Below are 21,900 nucleotides of genomic sequence, written 5' to 3' on the forward strand. Positions count from 1 at the left end.
CCAAATTCCACATGGGTGCAGTAGTCAAGTCATGGTCCCACACATAGTTGTAGGGCTGCTTTTGGCTAGTTCTGCTTGGACCTCCAGAAGACAGCCTCTTTAGTAGTCTAGGGTCCCCATGGGACATGTCCAAAAGATGTTTGAAGGAGTTTTAGCACAGTAGAAAGATCAGTAGTATTGAAATCCAGTAGACAATCACACAGTTACAGCCCCCACTAAATAAAATGTTTTACACACACACACACACACACACACACACACACACACACACACACACAGGCCCAAGGGTGCTGCTGGGGCTGTCAGAAACCCAACTGTTAAAGGCAAAAACCAAAGCACCTGGGAACAGAAAGTGGGTCATCAATGTCCACACTGAGAGGGTTGAGGCTGGTCTGCCGAGACAAGGAGGGTGGTTGTCAAACCACTGCAGAGCCTTCCAGGTACTCTCATCAGCGGTCATGGCCCAGATGCTCACTGCTGAGTCACAGGCAGGGAGTTTGGGTCACAAGGATTTGTGAATCACAGCCACACCTAACATGAAAAGAAAGAAAGTTATAATCTTAGCTTCTCCTAAGTTATTCAGAGTCCCAAGGAGTCCAGGAATCTACATCACAGCCAGTGGGGTCCCCAGGGGTCCCATGCTATCACTGCTAGCAGCTGGCCGTCTCCACTCTAACAGCCACATCCTAATGGGGCATTTGTATCCACAAACATGACCTTAAACAGCACGTGTCGACAGACTCGTCACATAGCACTCCACAAATCCCTATTTCCCACACTGCTCACTGCTACTAAAATCCTACCTCAGAAAGTGCCCACAACTGAACATGTTTGCTAGAGATTTATTTTAACACATTCCTATAGCTGTAAAATATTCTAACTGAAGATGAGAAACTAAAGAAAAGGGGGCACTCCATCAGAAACATTTTGCAGGCAGGCAGAACTTGACTCCAGACCAAAAGGTACCACCAGGCCTTGGCACCCTCACCCGTCCTGCAGATACCTCTCTCACTGAGAAATACTTTCCAAAAACAGACTCTTGTAGTATCTTCATGCAGTGTTTTTATATAAGCTTTTTTTATTAGAAAAAAATATGCTCTCATTATGGAAAATTTGGAAAGTGCAGAAGAATACAAAGGAAAAGCCTCTTATCCCTTCATACAAACAGAACAGCCATTATCTTTTTAAACTTCCCAGCTTCTAATAATAAGGAGAAGGCGTTAGCCTGTGGTGACTCACACCAGGCAGGCAACTGTTACAAACTTTACACACTGTATCACATTTCATTCTCTTAAAAGCCCTCAGAGGCTCAATCTAATTTTATCCCCATTTTTCAACTTAGACAATGGAGGTTCAGTCAGACCAAATGCTTAGCCCAGAGCCCCAGAGCTAGTCCTAGATCTGGGAGTCCAATATCCATTTCCAGAACTAACAGCTTATCAAAATCCCTCTCCTCCAATGGGACCAGAGCACTTGGCACACACAACCTCCACTAACCCAACATGTCAGGCACAAGCATTTCCTCATGACCTAAAACTAGAAAAGTTAGAGGAAGGGAAGTCATAATCAGAATATACTGTATGAAAAAAAATCTATTTTCAATTTTTAAAAAGATTGAAAAATACACCCACTGAATAAACATTCCATAGAAAATTTAACTATTTCCCTAATGCCAATCATTAAGTATTATAATTTGGAGGGGGTGCACTAATATAAGCAATGCCCAGATAAGTAATATCAACCTTAAATCTTTGTGCATCAGACCCATTCCCTAGGTTTTAAGGTAATGCACTCACTTGGTCAGTTGGTTTGAGTACAAAATGGTGTGAATGTCTCCCTCCCACCAGTTCTGGAGTGGGCTCACTGGCTTTTGATTGTGTTTGTTTGTTTGGTTGGTTGGTTGGTTGGTTTGTTTTTGTTTTTTGAGACAGGTTTCTCTGTGTAATAGCCCTGGCTGTTCTGGAAAACTCTTTATAGACCAGGCTGGCCTTGAACTCACAGAGAGCCACCTGGCTCTGCCTCCCCAGTGCTGGGATTAAAAGGGGTGTGCCACCACACCCGGCTCTCACATGCTTTTGAACTGTTCAGCACATATGTGAAATCCCAATAGGTCCTTCTCAACCCACCCAATTCTCGTTATCACTGAGGTAGAGCCCGAAAACTCCACCCACTTCTTCATCCTGCAAATGCCTGCCCTTCCCTCTGCAGCTTTAGGGGGAAGGGTGCCGATTTTCATGAGAACAGAGTTGTTCTAGGCTCAAAATGCCTCCAATGTCTTAGCGAATGAACCGTGACAGTGTGAGAAAGGCTTAAAGGAGGGAAAAGTGAAAGAAATGCATTGCAGTGAGGAAAGATAGTGACAAGAAGCCCTTGGCATCCCTGCAGTGCAATCACCCTATCCTGAAACCTGAACAAGATGCAAAAGTGACCTTTTCTCATGGGATGTGTGAGTAAGAGGGGACGCATGGGAGCCAAGGGATATGTGACATAAGATCACGATTTTTACATACTTGGGATAATGGATGGCACATTGTGTATGCTCAGTAAATAAACATTTCACCACATGTATCTAAATGTTTATACCAGACATAAGAAGCTGGGCTTGTATTTCTCCTCTTCAGAGGATCCCTGACCTCAGCAACTCAACTCTTAGGCCTGTGTTGCACTGAACTTGGCAGCGCATCCAGTACCAGTCTACACCCATCACCTCTTGGTCTACCCATCACCTCTCAGCCTCTTTACTCAGCCCTGGGCTGGGGCACTACAAGGGGTGTGGCTTAGACAAGAAGTCAGACCTACGTTTGAACTCTGGCTTTGGTGGGTGCCTCTTGACAATATGCCGACCTTTGGTGATTACTTAGTCTCCACATCTCAGCTGCCAGATGAGAGGATGCAGTCCCTCAGCCTGAGGGCTGTTGAGAAGATGAGGGGGAACGGACACAGTGTACATAACACACTGGCCCACAGGGCTCAGGGCGGGGGTGTTAGAGTTGGCGCTCTGAAGGCGCACGTGTTGAAGGCTTGGAGCCCAGCTGGCCAAGCTATTTTGGGAGATGCTAGAAACTTGAGGAATGGAGGCAATAAGTCACTGGAGGCATGCCACCGAAGGGCACTTGAACCTGACCCACTCGGGTCTCTCTGATGCCTGGCTGCTGGGATCCATTCTCCCACATGCTGCTTGTATCAACCCTATGTGTTGAGCCTCTCTACCACCCAGAAACAAAGTAACCAAGAGCCAACAGAAGAAACAAAGTAACCAAGAGACAATGGAAGAAACAAAGTAACCAAGAGCCAACGGAAGAAACAAAGTAACCAAGAGACAATGGAAGAAACAAAGTAACCAAGAGTCAATGGAAGAAACAAAGTAACCAAGAGACAATGGAAGAAACAAAGTAATGGAGCGACAACAGCCTGAAATTCCTGAAATCATGAGCCAAAGTAACCTACAGAGAGAGAGAGAGTGAGAGAGAGAGAGAGAGAGAGAGAGAGAGAGAGAGAATGTCTTAGGAATTTGTCACAACAAGATATACCTAACATAAAAAGGGCATAACAAAAGACAGCTTGTGTGTGATGTTACCCAGAATCCAACAGAGCCATTTCCTAAGAGCAGGCCCTTAACTGACTGTTGTACTTAAAACTAATGCGTCTTGAGGCACCCATTGCCAACTCCTGGTGGCCTTCTATAAGACCTGGTGTTTCCAGTATGTACAGGGAGGTCTTATCGTCCCACTCTAATTTTTAATAAACAATAACTATGCTCTCCCACCTACATGCCTGGCACAAAGTGAACCAGGAATGGCTAAGACAGTCACAGCTCAGGCCAGTGGGGACTGGTCTGCTGGCAGTATGCTACTAAGTATTCCGAGGCTACCTTCAGGTTCCCAGGGGAAGTAATCACCACCATCCTCACTGCACACAGTGAAGACTGTAACAATTACCCATGACCCCACAAGAAGCACTCAGTTCCCAGGTAAGCCAGCGCCCATCCCTTCAGGTTGTTCAGGCCCTTGGAGTGGTGGTCCCTGGAACTGGGGCTCGCTGACCTGCATAACTCCTCCCAGTGCTCATGTTGGTTGGCAGCAGTGTCCACTTGTCAGTGATCGGGTTATAGTACTCTACTGAAGCCAGGTTGCAGGATCCGTCATCCCCTCCAACCACGTACAGGAAGCCATTCACTGCGCAAACCCCTACGAATCAGAAGTCACAGGATCAGTGGGAGCATCAGAGACCAGTACCATGGGAAGATGGTTCCCGTGCCCTGGAGGCTCCTTTCCCCAGTTTCTGTAACACAGCAGAGATGTCACTCTGGAATCTGAGTTCACTCAATGGAGGAGCATGCTGACCATAGCCACTGGGCTCAGAGGGTCCCCTTCCTAGCAAGGCCACTTCTCTCACCATTACTATGTGGTCCTACAGATGTCCTGCTGCATCATCCTCCCCACTTGCTACCACCACATTATAGAGAGAACATTACAGGCACGGGGGAACAATTTTCATGAGGAGCATGCAGACCTCTCCATCAGCCTGTAGGAAAGAGACAAGATGCCAGGGTGCTCCCATGTTTCCCTCCTGAGCTGTATGGTATATTCATCCTACATGCTGCTAATGGCTGAACCTGTAACCCCCTCATAAGACATTGTGTCCATCCTATATCCTGTAATCCCCTCACAAGACAGGCATCTGAGTTCACACACGATACCCCAGGCTGGGCTTTCCTTCTCATTCCTGACAGCATAAGTTTGTTTAAAAGCAAGGTCTCATAAAGCTGGGAAAGGGCAAGGAAATGTAACTTTTATTCAAGAACTTAAAACTCATAGTCCAGTAGATGGTGCATTTTTGGTTTTGGTTTGGTTTCGTTTTGGTTTTGATTTTGGTTAATTGATGATGCTTTCAAAAGTGGTAACTAGCAATGCTGACTAATACGCTTGACACTGGTGTGAGCACGACCAACATACACTGTTTTGCTGCATGGCGTCCTAGCATGGATCCTTCCTTGGCCTCAAGAGTCTACTTTTGACCTTTTCTTTTAGAGAAATCATTTTAAGGGTGTACATTGACTTAAATATAAGGATCATTTATAATAACTATAGCATTACTGGTAACGTAGAAACAATGGCATTACTATTCAATAATGAATAGTAAATTGTGATATAGTCATGTTAAGTAAAAGCTTGAAGATACATTTAGTGGTGTAATTAGATGCTGATGAAGGATGTAAACGCAGGATTTAAACCAATGCTATGGTAGGAGTTAGGATTCTGCTCCAGTCTGCCTAGCAACCTGTGATGTCATTGCCTATCTGGCACGGGTGTGCCCCTGCCCATGAGTATATAAAAGGACAAACTCGGTCTGGAGAGATGGCTCAGCGGTTAAGAGCACTGCCTGCTCTTCCAGAGGTCCTGAGTTCAATTCCCAGCACCCACATGGTGGCTCACAACCACCTATGATGTGATTTGCTGCCCTCTTCTGCAGATAAAGCACTCATATATAATAAATAAATAAATAAATAAATAAATAAACAAACAAAAAAAATAAAAGGACAAACTCACCTACCTCTCTCTCTCTTACCTCTCCCCCTTGCTCTCCTTCCTCCTCTCTCTTCCTCTCTCCTCTCTCTCTCTCTCTCTCTCTCTCTCTCTCTCTCTCTCTCTCTCTCGGACCCCCTTTCCTTTCTCCCCCATGCTTATATAACAAACTTCTCCATATCATATCTGCTGTGTGGTGCGTAGTTCATATTTTATATCTCATATCTCATTGGAATTTAGGACCCATTTGTTGATAAATAAACAATATCTGCATGTGAATGTTTGTGCATGTCTGTGTTTAAAACTTAATTCATAGGCTGTAGGCCAACTTACTGCCTTACAGGCTCTGTAAGTCCTTGTTTGTGTGGCTGAAGGCCACATGCCAATGCATATCACAGCAGGCTCAGGCAGTGAGCAAATTAGTAACACCCCTCTGTATACACTTCCACGGTGATGGCAGCAAACAGGTAATATGAGGGTTCTTGACAGCTCCTGTTATTTAGTCTCGCCTGGGAGGTGGGCAAAGCCAGCCCACCCTTTCCCAGAGCAAAGATGCACAAAGCAAGTTACAGCAGCACAAGGCACAGCTCAGAGCAACGTCACGAGAGGAAACAGCTTGGCAGGCCTGGCAGGCCACACACACAACAGATGACCCTGAGTACTGTGGGATGGGCTGTTCCTATGGAAGAACAGAAGGGAAGTGGGGACAGGAAATACAAGGAAGACAATAAAGGGAGAGATGACACTGGAGGATCAGGTGGGGTCTGGCTCTCCTGGCAGGAAGGAATTTGGGACTCTGTAGAAGTATGAAAACCTTTCAGACAGACACTGGCTTGGGTCCCCCACAGCCCTGTACCTGGCTACCAGCAGAGCCATTGTGCAGGGGCACTGATGAATATAGGTGTCAACTGCCACCAGAGAGAGAAGGGGATCCTGAGGCCAGCGGTTTGGGCGCCCTTCCCCTTACTCGGAGCCTCTGGGACAGATGGCCACTCATATGTTCAGGCTCAGCTACATACTCTGGCAGTTTTGCTCCTCTTACCATCATCCAAGAGCAGCTATCTACAGAGAGGAAGAGCTGTGACCGCCACAGAGAACAGTCACATTACCTGCATTGCGCCGGCACATGTTCATGTCGGCCACCTGCTTCCAGGTGTTGGTCCCAGGATCGTAAACCTCAACACTCTTCCTCACCAAAGGTCCGTCATGTCCCCCAGTGGCGTACAGCTGTCCGCTGAGCACCCCAACCCCTGAAAGGCAGAACACAGTGTCCCAGCCCCAGGCTCCCTAGAAGAACCAGAATCTAAGAGGCCTGGTGTCCAGCCCTGGATAGCCATTGCCAGCAGGGTAACTTGGGGAGCAAGTTCTGTCTCCCTGGACCTCATTGCCCTAATCTGTAAAACAGATATAGTGATGCCCTGCCTGGCTCCCCATTAAGACAGACAAGGCAGTCTGCAAACACTGAGGTACAAAGCCAATGCGACCCAATTTCTGCTTTTAAAATGTAAATAACGTATGTGTATATACATGTGCTATCAAAGGGATTTAAAAAGATGCAAAGAAATCCACTAACATTGAGAGAGAGAGAGAGAGAGAGAGAGGAGAGAGGAGAAAGGCTAATTCTCACAGTAAAATGACACCCCTTTGGCCTATGCACCATGTTACCTTGTTTTCCCTCAACATCTTGTGTTCATTGATACAGAGCAAGGTGCTGAGGTCACCCTGGGGAGACACCCTGCCAGCCTGTTCCTTCAGCCCCTCTCCTTGATGACAGAAGGCATCAGACCATGGGGCGGCGGGGAGGGGAGGAGAGCTGCTGGGGCTGAACAGTCTTTTGCTATGAGACAAGGAGATACAACCACAGAGGAGCAAAGTGGTACCTAGAGAGAGCAACTGGCCCCTCCTCCCCTCTGTGGCCCTTTCTCTTTCCCACTCATGGAGGGTGTTGGAATGACTCAGTGATTCCATGGACTGCATGTACCCTTTGTGGTACATCCTTTCTGTTGGGAACTTTCTGGAAAGATAGAGCTTCCATCCCAGCGATATCGGTCAGAAGCTCAAAAAGGGTGCCTTGGTGACTGCGATGTGCAGCCATGTTGTGGGTCCGGTCCGAGGGCACCGGATCTGGAGGCTACACACTTCATGAGGTCAAGAACTGGTCTTGCCCTGGTCTGTTTCCCTGAGGCTGCTGGTGGAGGCTCCCAGCAGATACTATTGAAATGACACGGTGCAATGTAAAATCCCTGGCAGCAGTCACGCAGGGGAGCCAATGGTTCCTTGCAGTTGCCCTAAACTAGCAGCAGATGGCACTGCTGTGCCGATGATGACTGGAGTCAGGTTGCCGGATTCAGAAAATTCTGTAAGCTCTGAGCTGACACCTCTGGAACCCCGAGATAGTCTCTTTCAGCTACCGTGTCTGTCCCTCTGCTCACACTGTCCACTGATGAGGGAGCTAACAGTCACCCAGGCACTGTCTCAATAACTTAACCGTGACCCTCGGCAGCCTGCTCACAGACTTCCATGGAGAGCCACACTGGGCCTCAAGCAGCTGGAATATAGAGCCTTTGGTCTCTAGGTCTTTGGCAAGCACCCAGCATGACAAGTAAGTAGGCTCCCAGCTCTCTTGATGACTGGTCCCCAGCTCTTAGCAGACTGAAGGACTGAAGGAAGGAGTCTGAGGAAAGCTCATTCCAGCCAAGGTCACCGGGCCTCCCAGAAACAAGCATCCCTAACAGCATTGTTCTGGGTCCTCCAGGCAAGGATGGACCAGGTGATGTCCCCAGCCCCAACCACCTTCTGCATAGGCAGCAGGGAAAGGCGTCACCATAGCAGGCCTTCAGTACTTGCTGTCATGGCCCAAGTCACTATATGGATTTTTAGAGGTACAGAGAAGGTGCTGGAAGCTAAAAGTACTAAACTATGAGGAAAGGGGGGTTGTGAAATCACCGCCTTTTGATTTATGAATGGAACTGTCCTCCGAGAATGTGGGCAGCCCATGCATTGCACAGCGGAGGTACTAAATGTCAAAGACAGGGAGCGGGGTTGCCCAAGTAGATGCGGCAAGGTCAAGAAATGCCAGCTCTAAAACTCGGGTTTCTTGACTTCAAGACACTCAAGAGGGGCCAAGTCATCAGGATTCGAGGGGACAACCCCCCTCAAGATCTCCAAACACATGCTTCTGAAATGTAACCATGCAGATGACCCAACAGTATGTACACAAAACTTCCCTTTAAAAAAAAAAAAAAAAAAAAAAAAAAAAAAAAACTAAAACAGCCTAATTTTACAAAATGCTAAGGATGAAGATACGTCATCCCTTCTCCAAAAATAGGTGGGGCAGGGGAGAGAGAAAATGAACGTATAATTTTGTGGAGGGCATGTGGCTTCTCTTTCTAGGAATTATGAGGCCTTCCTACCAGCCCCAACTGAGAATCAGATCTGTCACCAGGAGCCCCAGGAACTGTGGCCAAGGCCTCTGCCTGCTCTCCCAGACCATGGCTCCTGGGATGATGGGGGAGACAGAGCAGAAAGGGTGGGGCTGTTGAGGCAGCTCCTAAGTGCCTGGACTTCCCCACAAGAAAGAAATAGAAAACCATTTGGGAGGTCATGTGGGAGAGGAACAAAGTAAGGAAAAGTAGGGAAAGGGGACATAGGCTTATCCAGCCATAAGCACTGCTATGCTGGCTCTTACCTCAAAGGCACAAGCTTCAGGCAGGCCAGCTGGCCTTGTCAGCTAAAGCCAGGAATAAAGAGTTAGAATAAAGCCTGGAAAGGTTATTGTAACTCTGCAAGTCACTAATTCTGAAACCTTGGGTGAAGTGCTCCACCTCTGGTAGGGCTTACTTTCAAAATCTTGTCAGTGAAATCAACATTGGTAAACTAAGATGAGGTGAGGAGTGAGTGGGTGGAGGCATCAGCCAGACACACCTGTAATCCCAGAGGCTGAGACAGGAGGCTACAAGTCTGAGAGCAGCCTGGGCTACATAGTGAGATCCAGAGGAAGGAAGGGAAGGTGATTTGCATTGTGACAGCACCTGGCACATAGTAGGTCTGTACTCTCTAGAGATGTGGGCCTGAGTACAAACAGAAGGAATGCCTTGGTATAGCCTGGGCTATTGGTGAGCTTGAGGTTAGCCTAGGCAATAAAGAAACTGTATCAAACCAAAAGAAACAGTAATAATAGAAAGGCAGTGATGGCACCATGCCTTCCCCACTGAGCAAGGAGTCCCTGGAAAGGGCTGATCTGTACATGTAGGTACAGCTGGACATGCGCGGTGGGGTTACTTACAACAAGAGGAATGAAGACAGGATGAGGGGAAATACGGTACAGTCCAGTTGTTTGCCTCTAGTCTCAGCCATGAGGAATGCAGACACAGCCTGTACCCCAGTGCTCTCATGTACCCCAATGCTCTCCTGTACCCCAGTGCTCTCCCATACCCTAGTGCTCTCCTGTACCCCAATGCTCTCCCATACCCCAGTGCTCTCCTATGCCACATACCAGCGCCACTACGTCGGGTGCTCATGTCTGCCACGTATGTCCACTCGTTGGTGGCTGGGTTGTACTGCTCCACAGTGCTCAGGCACTGCCTGGAAGCCCCGTCGTAACCCCCGACAGCATACAGCTTCCCTGGAGGAGACAAAGTGACTAGGGTCTGACAGTGACACTGACATGGCACAGGAGCTTGGCTGGTGCTCCGTTTTTTAACCCACTGAAGTGCCTTTGCCTTATCTGTGGTTCCGGGTCTCCTTCCAGGAGGACCCAGCTTGTTCTTCACCCACGGGGCACATCTCCCTCCACATCTCTGCCTTCTATCTGCTCCGAACCTATGAGATACTTAGAGCTCAGGTACTCAGCACAGAGCACCCACTTGGCATCACTGGGGTTCAGTATAGTCTTGCTTGGGGAGAACCAGGTTCACGCACATCTAGAAGATGCCAGCGCTGGACGGTTCTCTGCCATGACCGCACACCCAGCACTGGATGGTTCTCTGCCATGACCACACACCCAGCTTCCTGCCTCTAAGCTCCCAGAGACAAGTGAGAAGAATAAGGAAGAATGTTTTCCAGTGAGAACCCAAGCCCGGCCCCAGCCACTCCTCCTGAAACTCTGGCTGGTAGAGCAGGTGCATGAGGAAGCACTCTGTGTCCACCGTGGGCTGAGGCAGCCGGGAATTTTCCTGCAGGCCACCTTTGTTCTCCGAGCCACAGACAAGAACCCTGAAGCACTATCAACAACTTAAAAAAAAAATAACACTTAGCTCCTGTGAGAGAGTCATTTCTGTCTGGGGCTGGAAGCTGAGAAATAGTTCTCTGACTTAGGTGAGGACAAGGATTCAAACATATGGGGTTTAACAGTTAGTCTTAGATACAATGGGACAGCCCCTTCTGTGGGGACAGGGAGAGAAACTCTATTTCACCTACGGACAGCAGATGTACGGGACACTGTGATGCTAGCCACAGGCTAAACTGACACTAGCTATAGGCTAAATAAACAAAGACACGGGAAAATCTATTTAACAGAATTATTTAATCAAGAATTGGGAGGGGTGCGTTATGAGAGGCCTAATATGGAGGGTACAATTAGGATGTGAACATGCACAATCACGTTGTTAGCTTTGAGAGTCATCATGGCTGCTGGCCCAGAACTCTTACAGTTGCTGAACTGTTTTTCTCTTTGAGTCTTTTCAATTGACCTTTCTCAAAAAAGACCTCGACCACAGCTCCTACCCCACAAAGTCAAAGTTGACAAACAAATTCACGAAGGGCCCTCTCCAGAACCCAGGCCAGTCACACGGTGCGCACCAGCTCAGGTGGTCCCATCTCTGGTAGCACCCGCTCCGCTGTTGGCCATTTCTGTCTACACTCCAACCCACACTGTACCTTGTCCACATGACAGATTGTTCCAGGTGACAAGTAACCACCTGCAATTCTAAGGGTCATTCAGACTGTATAACCGTGGGAGTGAGACGGAGGAGAACAGACCAGTGTAGAAAGCCGAGTCCTCGGCCACCGTGAGACATGGTCCACTCCAGTTCCTCCTCCACATTCTTAGAAACACTTTCTGCAGCTGAGGCGGCCCACAGCCCATAGCGTTTCAGGTGCAGGGGGCCAAGGGACAAATTGCCTGCATTTCTGCAAGCAGGCACACTGACAAAAGGCCTTGTCTCTACCTTCGAGGCACCCCCTCTAACCTCATCAACCATTCCAACCTTGTACCAGCTAGAGCCAGAAGCCACCCAAGGCCTCCCCTTGAGTGTATTAGCAAGGGTCTGATGTTCTTAGCCCCAGCTCTATTGTTTAATGCTTCTGGCTGAGGAAGAAGAGAAACTAGAAGGTGGCTAGATAGCGCTCTTGGATCTGGCTGACAAAGCAACTTCTATCCCGGCAAGAGAATGAGAGCTTGAGAAGCAATTTATTCTGATAGAGATATGGAATCCTGGCCTCACTAAGACAATGTGTTCAACTACACGGGGATAATACACTTTTAAGTGGAAATGTCAAACTAAATAGCCATGGCAAGGGTTAAGAAGTGCCAAGAGGAGAGACAGTCATGGGCTATGATGGTTAGTGTGTGTCAACTTGACACAAACTAGATTCACCTGCGAAGAGGGGCCCTCAGCTGAGGAGCCGCCTCCATCAGACTGGACTGTGGGGCATTTTCTTGATTGCAAACAGACGGAGGAGGGCCCAGTCCACTGTGGGTGGTGTTATTCCCTATGTAAGTGGTCCTGGGTGGTATAAAAGAAAGCAGGCTGAACAAGCAATGGAGAGCAAGCAGGTAGGCATCACTCCTCTATGGTCTCAGCCTTGGTTCCTGCCTCGGTTCCTGCCTGGGTTCCTGCCTTAGGTTCCTGCCTCGGTTCCTGCCTTGGCTTTTCTTGATGATGGACTATGATCTATATGCCAAACAAACCCTTTCTTCTCCGAGGTGCTTTTGGTGTTTTATCACAACAACAGAAAACAAAGACACAATTTCACTGCACATTAGGCTCATGTGTGTGTACATGTGTGTATGTGTGCGTGTATGTGTGGGTGCCTATTCACATGTGTATGTGTGTGCATGTATGTGTGTGTATGCATGTGTGTGCTCCCGTAGGTGCACAGGAAACATCCATGCAGACATCAATACAGACTAATAAATATGCATTGGCCCATCATCTCTAACACTTTAGTTCAACTCATACTCTCAATGTTGGTACTGAGTTCACAAACTCCTACCTATCAGTAGCTGAGAATGGGCTCAGAATCTAGACTCAGAGTCTGAAGACCTGGATTGAGGACTGTTCTGCTGTTTCCTATCATAATACAAGTACTTTGCTTGCTCTCTCCAGGACTCAGTTCCCCCACTGATAAAAATATGACAGGAAAATATGAGTCCAGCCTGTGTTCTTCCAGAAGGCTTGGGAGAATTAGTAAGAGAAAAAGATGTTCTACAAATTTCTGGCCAGGCCTTTGATCTCACCCACGCCCTCCTGCCTCAGCCCCACCCGACACCTAGCCTCTCCTAAGACTCATCAGACCTAAAAAAAGAAGCCTGCCTTTCCATGGCCCTGCTAGTGTGCCCCACATGAAGTCTGCCTTTCCATGGCCCTGTTAGTATGCACCACATGAAGCCTGCTTTTCCATGGCCCTGCTAGTGTGCACCAAATGAAGGTGAGCAGAGAAGTAACCAAGCATAATTAGCACCCATCCTCACTACCCCAGTTTTTTTGTTGACTCTAGGCTCCCTACATCCTTTCCATCCCCCACTGGTAGCAAAGATACTGACAAATGACCAAGGGCCAGACTGTCACTCTCCCTAAGCCTCTTCTTTCTCACCAAAGCTGCTGAACCCCTTCTTAGCCTTGGCTCAGAAGCTTCCCCGCTGAGTCTCAGCCTTCCTTGTCTGTCAACTAGAGGGTGGAACTTACCTCAGGCCACTCTTCAGACCTGAAGAGTGGAGCCATAGTAGAGGAGCACAATGCTGGACTCAGGACAAGGCCTGCAGGCTAGGATAGGACCAGCCACCACCCTCTGCTGCCTCCTTACCCTCCACAACTCCCACACCCACGCTGCTCCGCCGTGTGTTCATTGGGGCCACGAAGAACCATTCATTGGTCTTGTAGCTGTAGGCTTCTACTGATGCCAGGCCTAGGAAGAAGAAAATAGTGAGCGCTCTCCAGCCATGGGCCTCACCCTGACATGTGAGGAACAGTGCAGCCAGGGAGAGGCCAAGACAGGACTACAGACTCAGGTCCATCTTGGTACACGTCTGCCTGGCATGTGGCCATGGTAACTCCTGAGTCTACAGAAGGCGACCACTGACCACCAAGATACAACATACAGGAAGCAGGAGAGGTGGCAAGGGGCCATCTTAACTGCACTACAGATATGAACCACTGAACTTACAGACTGGAACATTTGATGCCAAGGAAATACCTGACAATGATGCACTGAACAACAGCCCCGACCCCTTGTCTGCCTCTACTTTACAAGCTGGATGGCTAAAATTGTTCCTCCCAAGATCCCCCGCAGCTAGGTATCACCGAGCTCTAAGCAGACATCTGATAGGCGAATTCTGGGGTGGCCTTCCCATTCCTGATTCAGGGGCAACCCCGCCCTTCTTCTTGCTGCCAGGGACACACGTGTCCCAGCTGGAGCCATAACAACTATATTGTCATTGTGGGAGAAAGGCAAGAAGGGCTTAAAGAACTCAGCCCCTGTATCCACATGCAGTCAGGCCTTGGGAACAGCAACCTCGGGACCTCATGCGTCCTCTCTGGTATAAAACAAAAGCCCCCTTTTACGGCAGTCAGCCAGGCTTTCTCCTCAGCAGGAGCAAATCCTGCTGAAATAATCACTATAGCTCTTCCTAGACCATGCCCGCTGATGAGCCTTCAGAGAGATGTTTAATAAAGGGAAACAGAAAACAAAGCAAAAATCCCGACTGCCCTTCCTTCCCTCCGGGCAAAGAATATCCCTGCGTTTGAGTCACAGTCTGCAGTCATGAGTACGGATGACCTCTCTCCAAACTCATGCCAACAGTTCAAATCCAAACTCTTAAAATGATCTTTTACGTGTACAAGTGTTTTCATGCATGTATGTCTGTGCACCACGTATATGCAGGGTCCATGGAGGCCAGAAGAGGGCGTCGAATACCCTGCAACAGATGCTCCAGGTGACTGTAGCTGCCACATGAATAGCTGGAAATGCACCCGGGTCCTGAGAAAAAGCAGCCAGTGCTCTCTTCAGACCTGGGGTTGACATTTTGAAGTGAGATCAAATCTGGGAGTGAGAGCCCCCCCCCCCCCCCGTGAGTGGCGCCATAGCCTGCAGGGCTCTGTGGGGCAGTAGAAAGAATGGTAGCCAATCGATCGGGCACACAGAACCTTCAGGTTAGGCACAGGTTCCCTCAATTGCTCAGTAAAGGTCTCAGACTAAAATCCTCGAGCTGCTCCATCAGACAGCTCCCTTGCTATGCCTGGTCCTCTGAGGAAACAGGCTGCTAGGCATGGGAAAGGAAAGAAAGGGGCCCTTCTGAGTGTGGGGGCTCCTCAGAACCTGTCCTATCGTGGAGCAGCTGTGGCCTCAGGACATGAGAAAGCTTGTTCCTAGCCCCAAAAGCTGAGTGGTTAAGGAGAAAGGCACATAGGAGTTTGGATCATGAACGCCCTTAGAGATTCAGATTTACGCTGAAGGCTTGTTCTTGGGTGTGGTACTGAGAGGTGGTGGGTGAGACCTTTGGGAGAGGACCCTTAGCACTGCTGGTGCCGTTGAGGTGATTGATTTAAGTCACAGGGCTCCTCTTCCTGTGGCTTCCTGGCTAATGGAGTGAACGGTTTCACGTCGCTACACTGTGCCATGATAAATGACCCTCCCTGCAGGTCCACACAGGCTGTGGACCGGAACCTGCACAACTGTAAACCACGGGAAGCCTTTTCTGTGTGTGAGGATTACATCAGCGCTTCATGACAGTGGAGGGTAGTTCAGTAATTCCTGTGGGTTCCCTCCTAGGGCGCTTCTGCACATACGCAGACTAGACCGAAGAACTGACGGGAGCAGAGCGAGGTCGCCCAGAGGAATGTACTACTGCAACCCACCCTGGACCTACCAGTACTGCCGTCAAAGCCTCCAACCGCATAGAGGAGGTCATTGAGCACGGCTGCTCCCAGCGTGCTCCGACGCTCCTGCATGCTCGCGATGGAAGTCCACTGGTCCTTCACGCCGTCATACACATCCACTGTCCGCACCCGCAGAGAACCGTTAAACCCACCCACGGCATACACATGGCCAGCCATGAACACCACACCTGAGACACAGGAAAACAAGGCGTGAGAGTCGGGAGGGCGGGTGACTGCCCAATTTGATGGGTGACATCAAGGATGCAAGGCGGGTATAGGACTGACTCCCTGTGGGAAGGCCACCTTCAGCTTTACACATGTAGGAGTCACTATGGGATCTGGTTTCTTCTTCTGCCTGTTTCTCTAGCTTCACCAGATTTGAGCAAATTCCCGAAGTCAGCACATAAGACCTGACTTCACAGTAGACAGCGCCAGTGTGAAGGTAGAAAGGGGAAGGTAGGAGCAGGGCTTCGTGGCCAGCGTGGAAGCCATCATGAGGCAGAGGCCAGCTGGGGAAAGGTTGCTTGGAACCCAGGTGAGTCGGGGCCAGCCCAGGCTACTTACCTGCTCTGCATCTCCTGGAGGGAAGCTCGGCTATCTGGTCCCAGCGGCCCTCCTCAAAATCATAGCACTCCACACTGCGGATCGCCTTAGGTGCCTGGCCACCAACCACAATCATGACCTCCAGAGAGACAGATGCACATTAACTAACACACGTGGGAGTGGATCGCCAACCCGTGGCCCTTCCACGTGCTGCCTGCAAGTTTGCGGCGCTACATACAGGAGTCGCTGGGAGTGACGCTCAGTCAAGAAAAGCCTGCGCAGCACAGAAGCCCAAGCGTAGGCACACGCCTTCCGAACACCCCCACCCAGGGTGACGTTGTAGGAATGGCAGCATATACTACAATATTGGTACCCAAAAGATGGGGGAACGGTTTTTATATTGAGACAAACATATTTGAGGTGGAAAGAACAGGTTTTCAATACATTTTAGGATAATATCACTGCACATAAGTATCTCTAAGTATCTAGACATCGAAGGGTACTGCTTTGTGGCGTCAGAGTTATTTAACTGACAGTGCTCTGAAAATGGTGCTTGAAGTGGGGTTTTTTCCCCCTCCTACAAGTAAGGCCGTGGCTAACACAGCCATCCAAGTGTGCAGTGTGTGTTGTCATCTTCTTGTCACTGTGACAGACAGATGAGGATGTAAAGGCCAGAGGTCACTTAGCAAAGGGAGGCAGAGCAGACACAGAAGCCAAGCCCAGCTGAAACTGAGGTGGGACTGCCATGGTTCCTCTTCCTATTCCAGACAGAAACTGTGGTCCACGTCAGCATTGGCCCCTGTGGGCTGCATTTCATTAGGGCGTCATGAAAGCAAGTCATGGGTTGTGACGAATACATCAAGTTGAACAGCAAAGAGATTAGACACTCAGGGTGTTATTTTATGAAATATTCATCCTGGTTATACACATTTAAATGTATGTTTTGGATAGCAATTCATATGTACTTCTTGCTGCTGGGAGTGGCCAAACCAAAGGCATGTTCTGGCTCTGTGATGAGCTGCAGCACCACTATGGCGTCCACACTCTCAGAACAGTTGTACGTGCTATTGATACGAAAGGATCAAAGTCTCAGCAATAACAATAGTCTGCATGGTGTGATAAACTTGGGCCACCTCCCCCGGCCCCCATCATGGTAACACTGGCCCCTTCCTGGCATTTCAGCACCCTTTTTCCGAGGCGGGGAACAGGGACCGTGTCAGCTAGCCAACACAAGCCCGAACCCTGTCCTAGCCACCTCGCAGTTCTCAAACTTCAGGGTTGCAAAAACATGAATTTCTGGGCCCCGCCTCAAGTTTCCGATTCAGGAGGTCCAGAGTTTGGCCGGAAATCCATTTCTAACACGCCCCTGGGAGGTGCAAGAGCTCTGCCGTAGAAGCAAACATGGAGAAGCACATTTTTAACCCTTGGCCTCGAGGGATTTCTTGATGATATGCCATTAACCATTTCTGCCACGCTGACTTATCACAGTTTTCTACTTCCTCACTCTGTGTTACTGAAGAGTGGGGGGGGGAGGGCGGGGGTCATCTATACCATGTGTACTGGGAGAAGGGCAAACCTCAGGAGAAGAAAATCCCAATGTGCCAACCATTACACAAGAACAGCCATGATACCAGACTCCCACTACCCATATCGTGGGTCACGGTTCTTTAGAACCAGTCCACAGTATCCGTGATCCAATGTGGGTCACAAAGTCCTCAAAGCTCAGGGGTCTGTTCTGACCTCTAATCTCTTCCAGAGCAAACCAAGACACCCAGGCCTGACCTCCCTACAGTGCTCTCAGACCACAGGCCTGGCCTCACTACAGTGCTCCCAGACCACAGACTGACCTCGCTGCAATGCTCCCAGACCACAGACAGACCTCGCTGCAGTGCTCCTAGACCACAGGTCTGACCTCACTGTAGTGCTCCCAAACCACAGACCTGACCTCGCTGTAGTGCTTCCAGACCACAGACCTGGCCTCGCTGTAGTGCTCCCAGACCACAGGCCTGGTCTCGCTGCAATGCTCCCAGACCACAGACTGACTTCACTGCAGTGCTCCCAGACCACAGACAGACCTCGCTGCAGTGCTCCTAGACCACAGGCCTGGCCTCACTGTAGCGCTCCCAAACCACAGACCTGGCCTCACTGCAGTGCTCTCAGACCACAGACTGACTTCACTGCAGTGCTCCCAGATCACAGGCCTGGCCTCGCTGCAGTGCTCCCAGACCACAGGCCTGGCCTCGCTGTAGTGCTCCCAGTCCACAGGCCTGGCCTCGCTGCAGTGCTCCCAGACCACAGACTGACTTCACTGCAGTGCTCCCAGACCACAGACAGACCTCGCTGCAGTGCTCCTAGACCACAGGCCTGGCCTCACTGTAGTGCTCCCAGACCACAGACCTGGCCTCACTGCAGTGCTCCCAGGCTGAGTCTTCATGTGCCTTTCCTGCAAGCCTCTGTTCAGAACCCTTGGTTTGGGTCAGCAGAACTGTTCTCAAAGAAAAGGCAAATCGTGCATTTCTTCACACCACATCCTGCTTAAATGGCAGCCACGGGCAGATCCGTGGAGTGAGGGGTAGGGGTTGCTAACGAGCTCAGCTTCTTGGTGGACGTCACCTCCCTCCTCTAGGGTAGCCCTACAGCAGTGGTTCTCAGCCTCCTTGGGATGACCCTTCCTTCACAGAGGTCACCCGGGACCACTGGAAAATACAAGATAGTTACATTACGATTCATAACTATCAAAAGTACAGTGCTGAAGTAGCAATAAGAATAACTTTATGGTCGGGGGGGGTCACCACGACACGAGGAGTTGCATTAAAGGGCTGCAGCGTCAGGACGGTTGAGAGGCACTGCTCTAAAGACTCTTGGTGTGTCCATAAACTTCCCTAAAGCCTGCATTAACTGTCTCACTGTCATGTAGGTTAGCCCTGAACTCTTAGACAAGCAATCCTCCTGCCTCAGCCTAGTGGAAGTACAGACACATCCCATCCCACCATGCCCAGCAATAGTAACTTGTCCACTGAGGTGACCCTGGGTAAGGATGGGTATGCAGGGTTCATAAGGAACTGCTCCTGGGCTAACGATCATGCTAGCTAACTGCCGCGCAATCCTCCTAAAACCTGCTACATACTTGAGAGTCTCGGGTACCCTGGTGCCCTGACCCCAGGTCTCAGTGGTCGCTGTGCAAAGGCCTGCAGTTCTGTTCACTGGAGATTTCTGGCTGCCTGAACAAGGGCGAGCTGAACTCCACCATGACAGGGATGGTCACTAGGCACAACCCAAGGAAAACACTGCCACTATGGATGGTCAAATGGCAGCTTATTTTAGTGGATGTGGTGCCTGGTTTCTTAGAACGGGAACGGCCAGCATAATGAGTTTTAAAACACATGTCTTTCACATCCACCATCCTGCTTCCAGGAGAAAGGCCATAGGAACACACGCACCGGAGCAACTGGTAACCGCGCATGGATCAAGCCTCTAGTCCTGGCCACAGGGGATCTCCACTCAGGCCGAGGGGCCTTCCTGGGCTGTGCAAGAGCAGAGTGTGTCCAGACTCTTCCATGACAGGTGAGCTGGGCAGAAGGCAGGCCCAGCCAGTCGGTCCCTCGGGCCAGGGCAGGAAGTGAGTCTCTCTTACCCTGGTGCGTGGGGCCGCAGGGCTAACACCAAAAATTTCATCCGAAGGAAGTGTGTCCAGTAGAGAAGAAGACTGGTCCATGCAGGTTCCTAAGCAACAGGTTCCCCTGGCAAGAGCTGATGGCAAGATTCAGAAACCATAGGGAGTCTAACAACCAGAGTGTGGGAGAGCAAAGCCCAGAGACAGAGTAATGGATTAGAAAGACAATGGGCATTGTGGGGGTCAGACACATCTTGGCTCAGTGTGAATGCATTACTAGTCAGATGTTGACCACAGACAAGATGTTCAACCTTGGTAGGCCTCATTTTCAGCACCTGGGTCATCTGAAAACCAGGGTGTTTTTCACACAGTGTCTGTAGGTGGACATGTGTGCGGTCTTGTTAAGGTTAACACAAGGTATCATTATTGATGCGTGAAGACTTTGCTAAAAGAGACTATTAAAATGCAGAAAAGAGGGCTGGAGAGAAGGCTCGGAGGCTAAGAGTACTGGCTGCCCTTCCAAAGGTCCTGAGTTCAGTTTCCAGCAACCATATGGTGGCTCACAACCATCTTCAATGAGATCCAGTGCCCTCTTCTGGCCTGCAGTTATACATGCAGGCAGAACACTGTATACATAATAAATAAATCTTTTTTTTTTTTTTTAAAGAAAACATAGAAAAGAAAAATACATGAGCCTTGAACAAAAGAATGAGGAGTATGAACAGTGGGCCAATGTGAGGGTTTTCAGGATCCCAGGGTGTTCGATGGGGCATGGAATAGGATGGAAGAGAGGCAGTGTCAATCAAGGCTCCTGGGCCAGTGGGGAGGTCACCCTAAATACGTGCCAACAGCCTCCTCTCCCAACACTTTTTATCTGAGAGCAGAACAGTCCAACTCAGGAGCAGGCCGCCATGCCCTGCCTATGCCCATGCTAAATGACTTTTTGGATCACTTCAAACAGGGTGGAAAGAGGTGCCCACTGAGTTGGAATTGCAGAACAGCGTTGTAATCGGTACGTTCTCAGAGGTTCTCCTTTGCACCTCCTGGAACCTGATTTTTTTTTTTCCCTACTGCTTCCATCTGTGCAGCTGGGTAATGCAGGCAGGCTCTAAGACTGAGAGACAGTCTCTGGTTGCCCATAGCAACCCAGCCTTGGGGAGAGTGCTGGGTGCCAAAGGTTTGGGAGCGGAGAGTGCTGGGTGCCAGAGGTTTGGGAGCCAAGATGATATTAGCTGTCCCTACTGGAATGTGTCAGGATGGTCTGCCTGTCCCCAGCTCAGGAACACACTCTTGTCGCCCTCTGAAGCTATCTCAGAGAAGTCGGTTTCTTTCCTTAGCAGACAGTCACTGCTGAGAAATACTGACAGGGTGCTAACCTTCCTCCCTCACTCCAAGTTTTCTGTATCAGAAAGCCTGTCTGAGCTGAAATTGTGACAGCCAAACCAATCTGCCCTTGGAATTCCCTATTAGTTCCTCCAAGTAACCCAAGGACCTCCGCTTCCTCTGTTTCCTTGATCATTCGCAAAGTCTCTTGCCATCTCAGAGAGTCTTCCCGCAGAGGACTGAGGTAGAAGGTTCTGTGGAGTGTAGAAGCCATGCCATAGAACAGTTTGGAGCTCAACTCTCCAGCTCCTCACCTTCAGCTTAAATCTCAGCCCAACCACCCTCCGGCTGTATTTCAAAGACAGCGCTGACCTCTTCTGCTCCTCCTCCTCCTCAGGCATGGAGTTGACGCCTTACCCCTCACATGTGCCTTAGTGATCTGTGTCTGTCAAAGAAAATGGCAAAAGGGATGGGGTGCTTCCGTGGTGAGGTTACAGCAAGGCTCTGCCTTGAGTGTGGCCCCCTGGCTTTCACGTGTCAGAGTCCCTCACTGGAGAGGCGTGTTCCTTGCACGGAGGCCCATGGAGCAAGAGACGGAAATCTGCCGGCAGCCCGTGCATGAGGTCTTCCCTAGATAAACCTTTGAGTGGCTGTCACCCTGACCACCAGCTTGGCTTTATGAGATACCAGAGCCGGCACAATCCGGCTAAGCCACCCTGGGACACCCACCCTCAGAAACTGCAAGGCAGTCAATATCTGTTGTTGAGCCAGCGAGATAATAGCAACTTGAATCCATAGC

General features: G+C 49.7%; 1 protein-coding gene across 1 annotated transcript in view; it reads right to left on the reverse strand.

The window, feature by feature from the left end:
• Positions 1-243: 243 nt before the first annotated feature.
• Positions 244-21,900, reverse strand: part of Klhl3 (kelch like family member 3) — a 117,938-nt gene continuing 96,281 nt past the window's right edge. The window contains exons 9-15 of the mRNA XM_051172522.1: positions 16,187-16,304; positions 15,613-15,810; positions 13,551-13,652; positions 10,021-10,149; positions 6,635-6,775; positions 4,044-4,187; positions 244-531 (exon numbers count right to left, since the gene is read on the reverse strand). Coding sequence (XP_051028479.1) covers positions 503-531; positions 4,044-4,187; positions 6,635-6,775; positions 10,021-10,149; positions 13,551-13,652; positions 15,613-15,810; positions 16,187-16,304 — 861 coding nt within the window. The 3' untranslated portion in view covers positions 244-502. The remainder of the gene's footprint in view (positions 532-4,043; positions 4,188-6,634; positions 6,776-10,020; positions 10,150-13,550; positions 13,653-15,612; positions 15,811-16,186; positions 16,305-21,900) is intronic.

The sequence above is a fragment of the Acomys russatus genome, chromosome 3, assembly GCF_903995435.1.
Source record: "Acomys russatus chromosome 3, mAcoRus1.1, whole genome shotgun sequence".
NCBI classification, from domain to species: domain Eukaryota; kingdom Metazoa; phylum Chordata; class Mammalia; order Rodentia; family Muridae; genus Acomys; species Acomys russatus.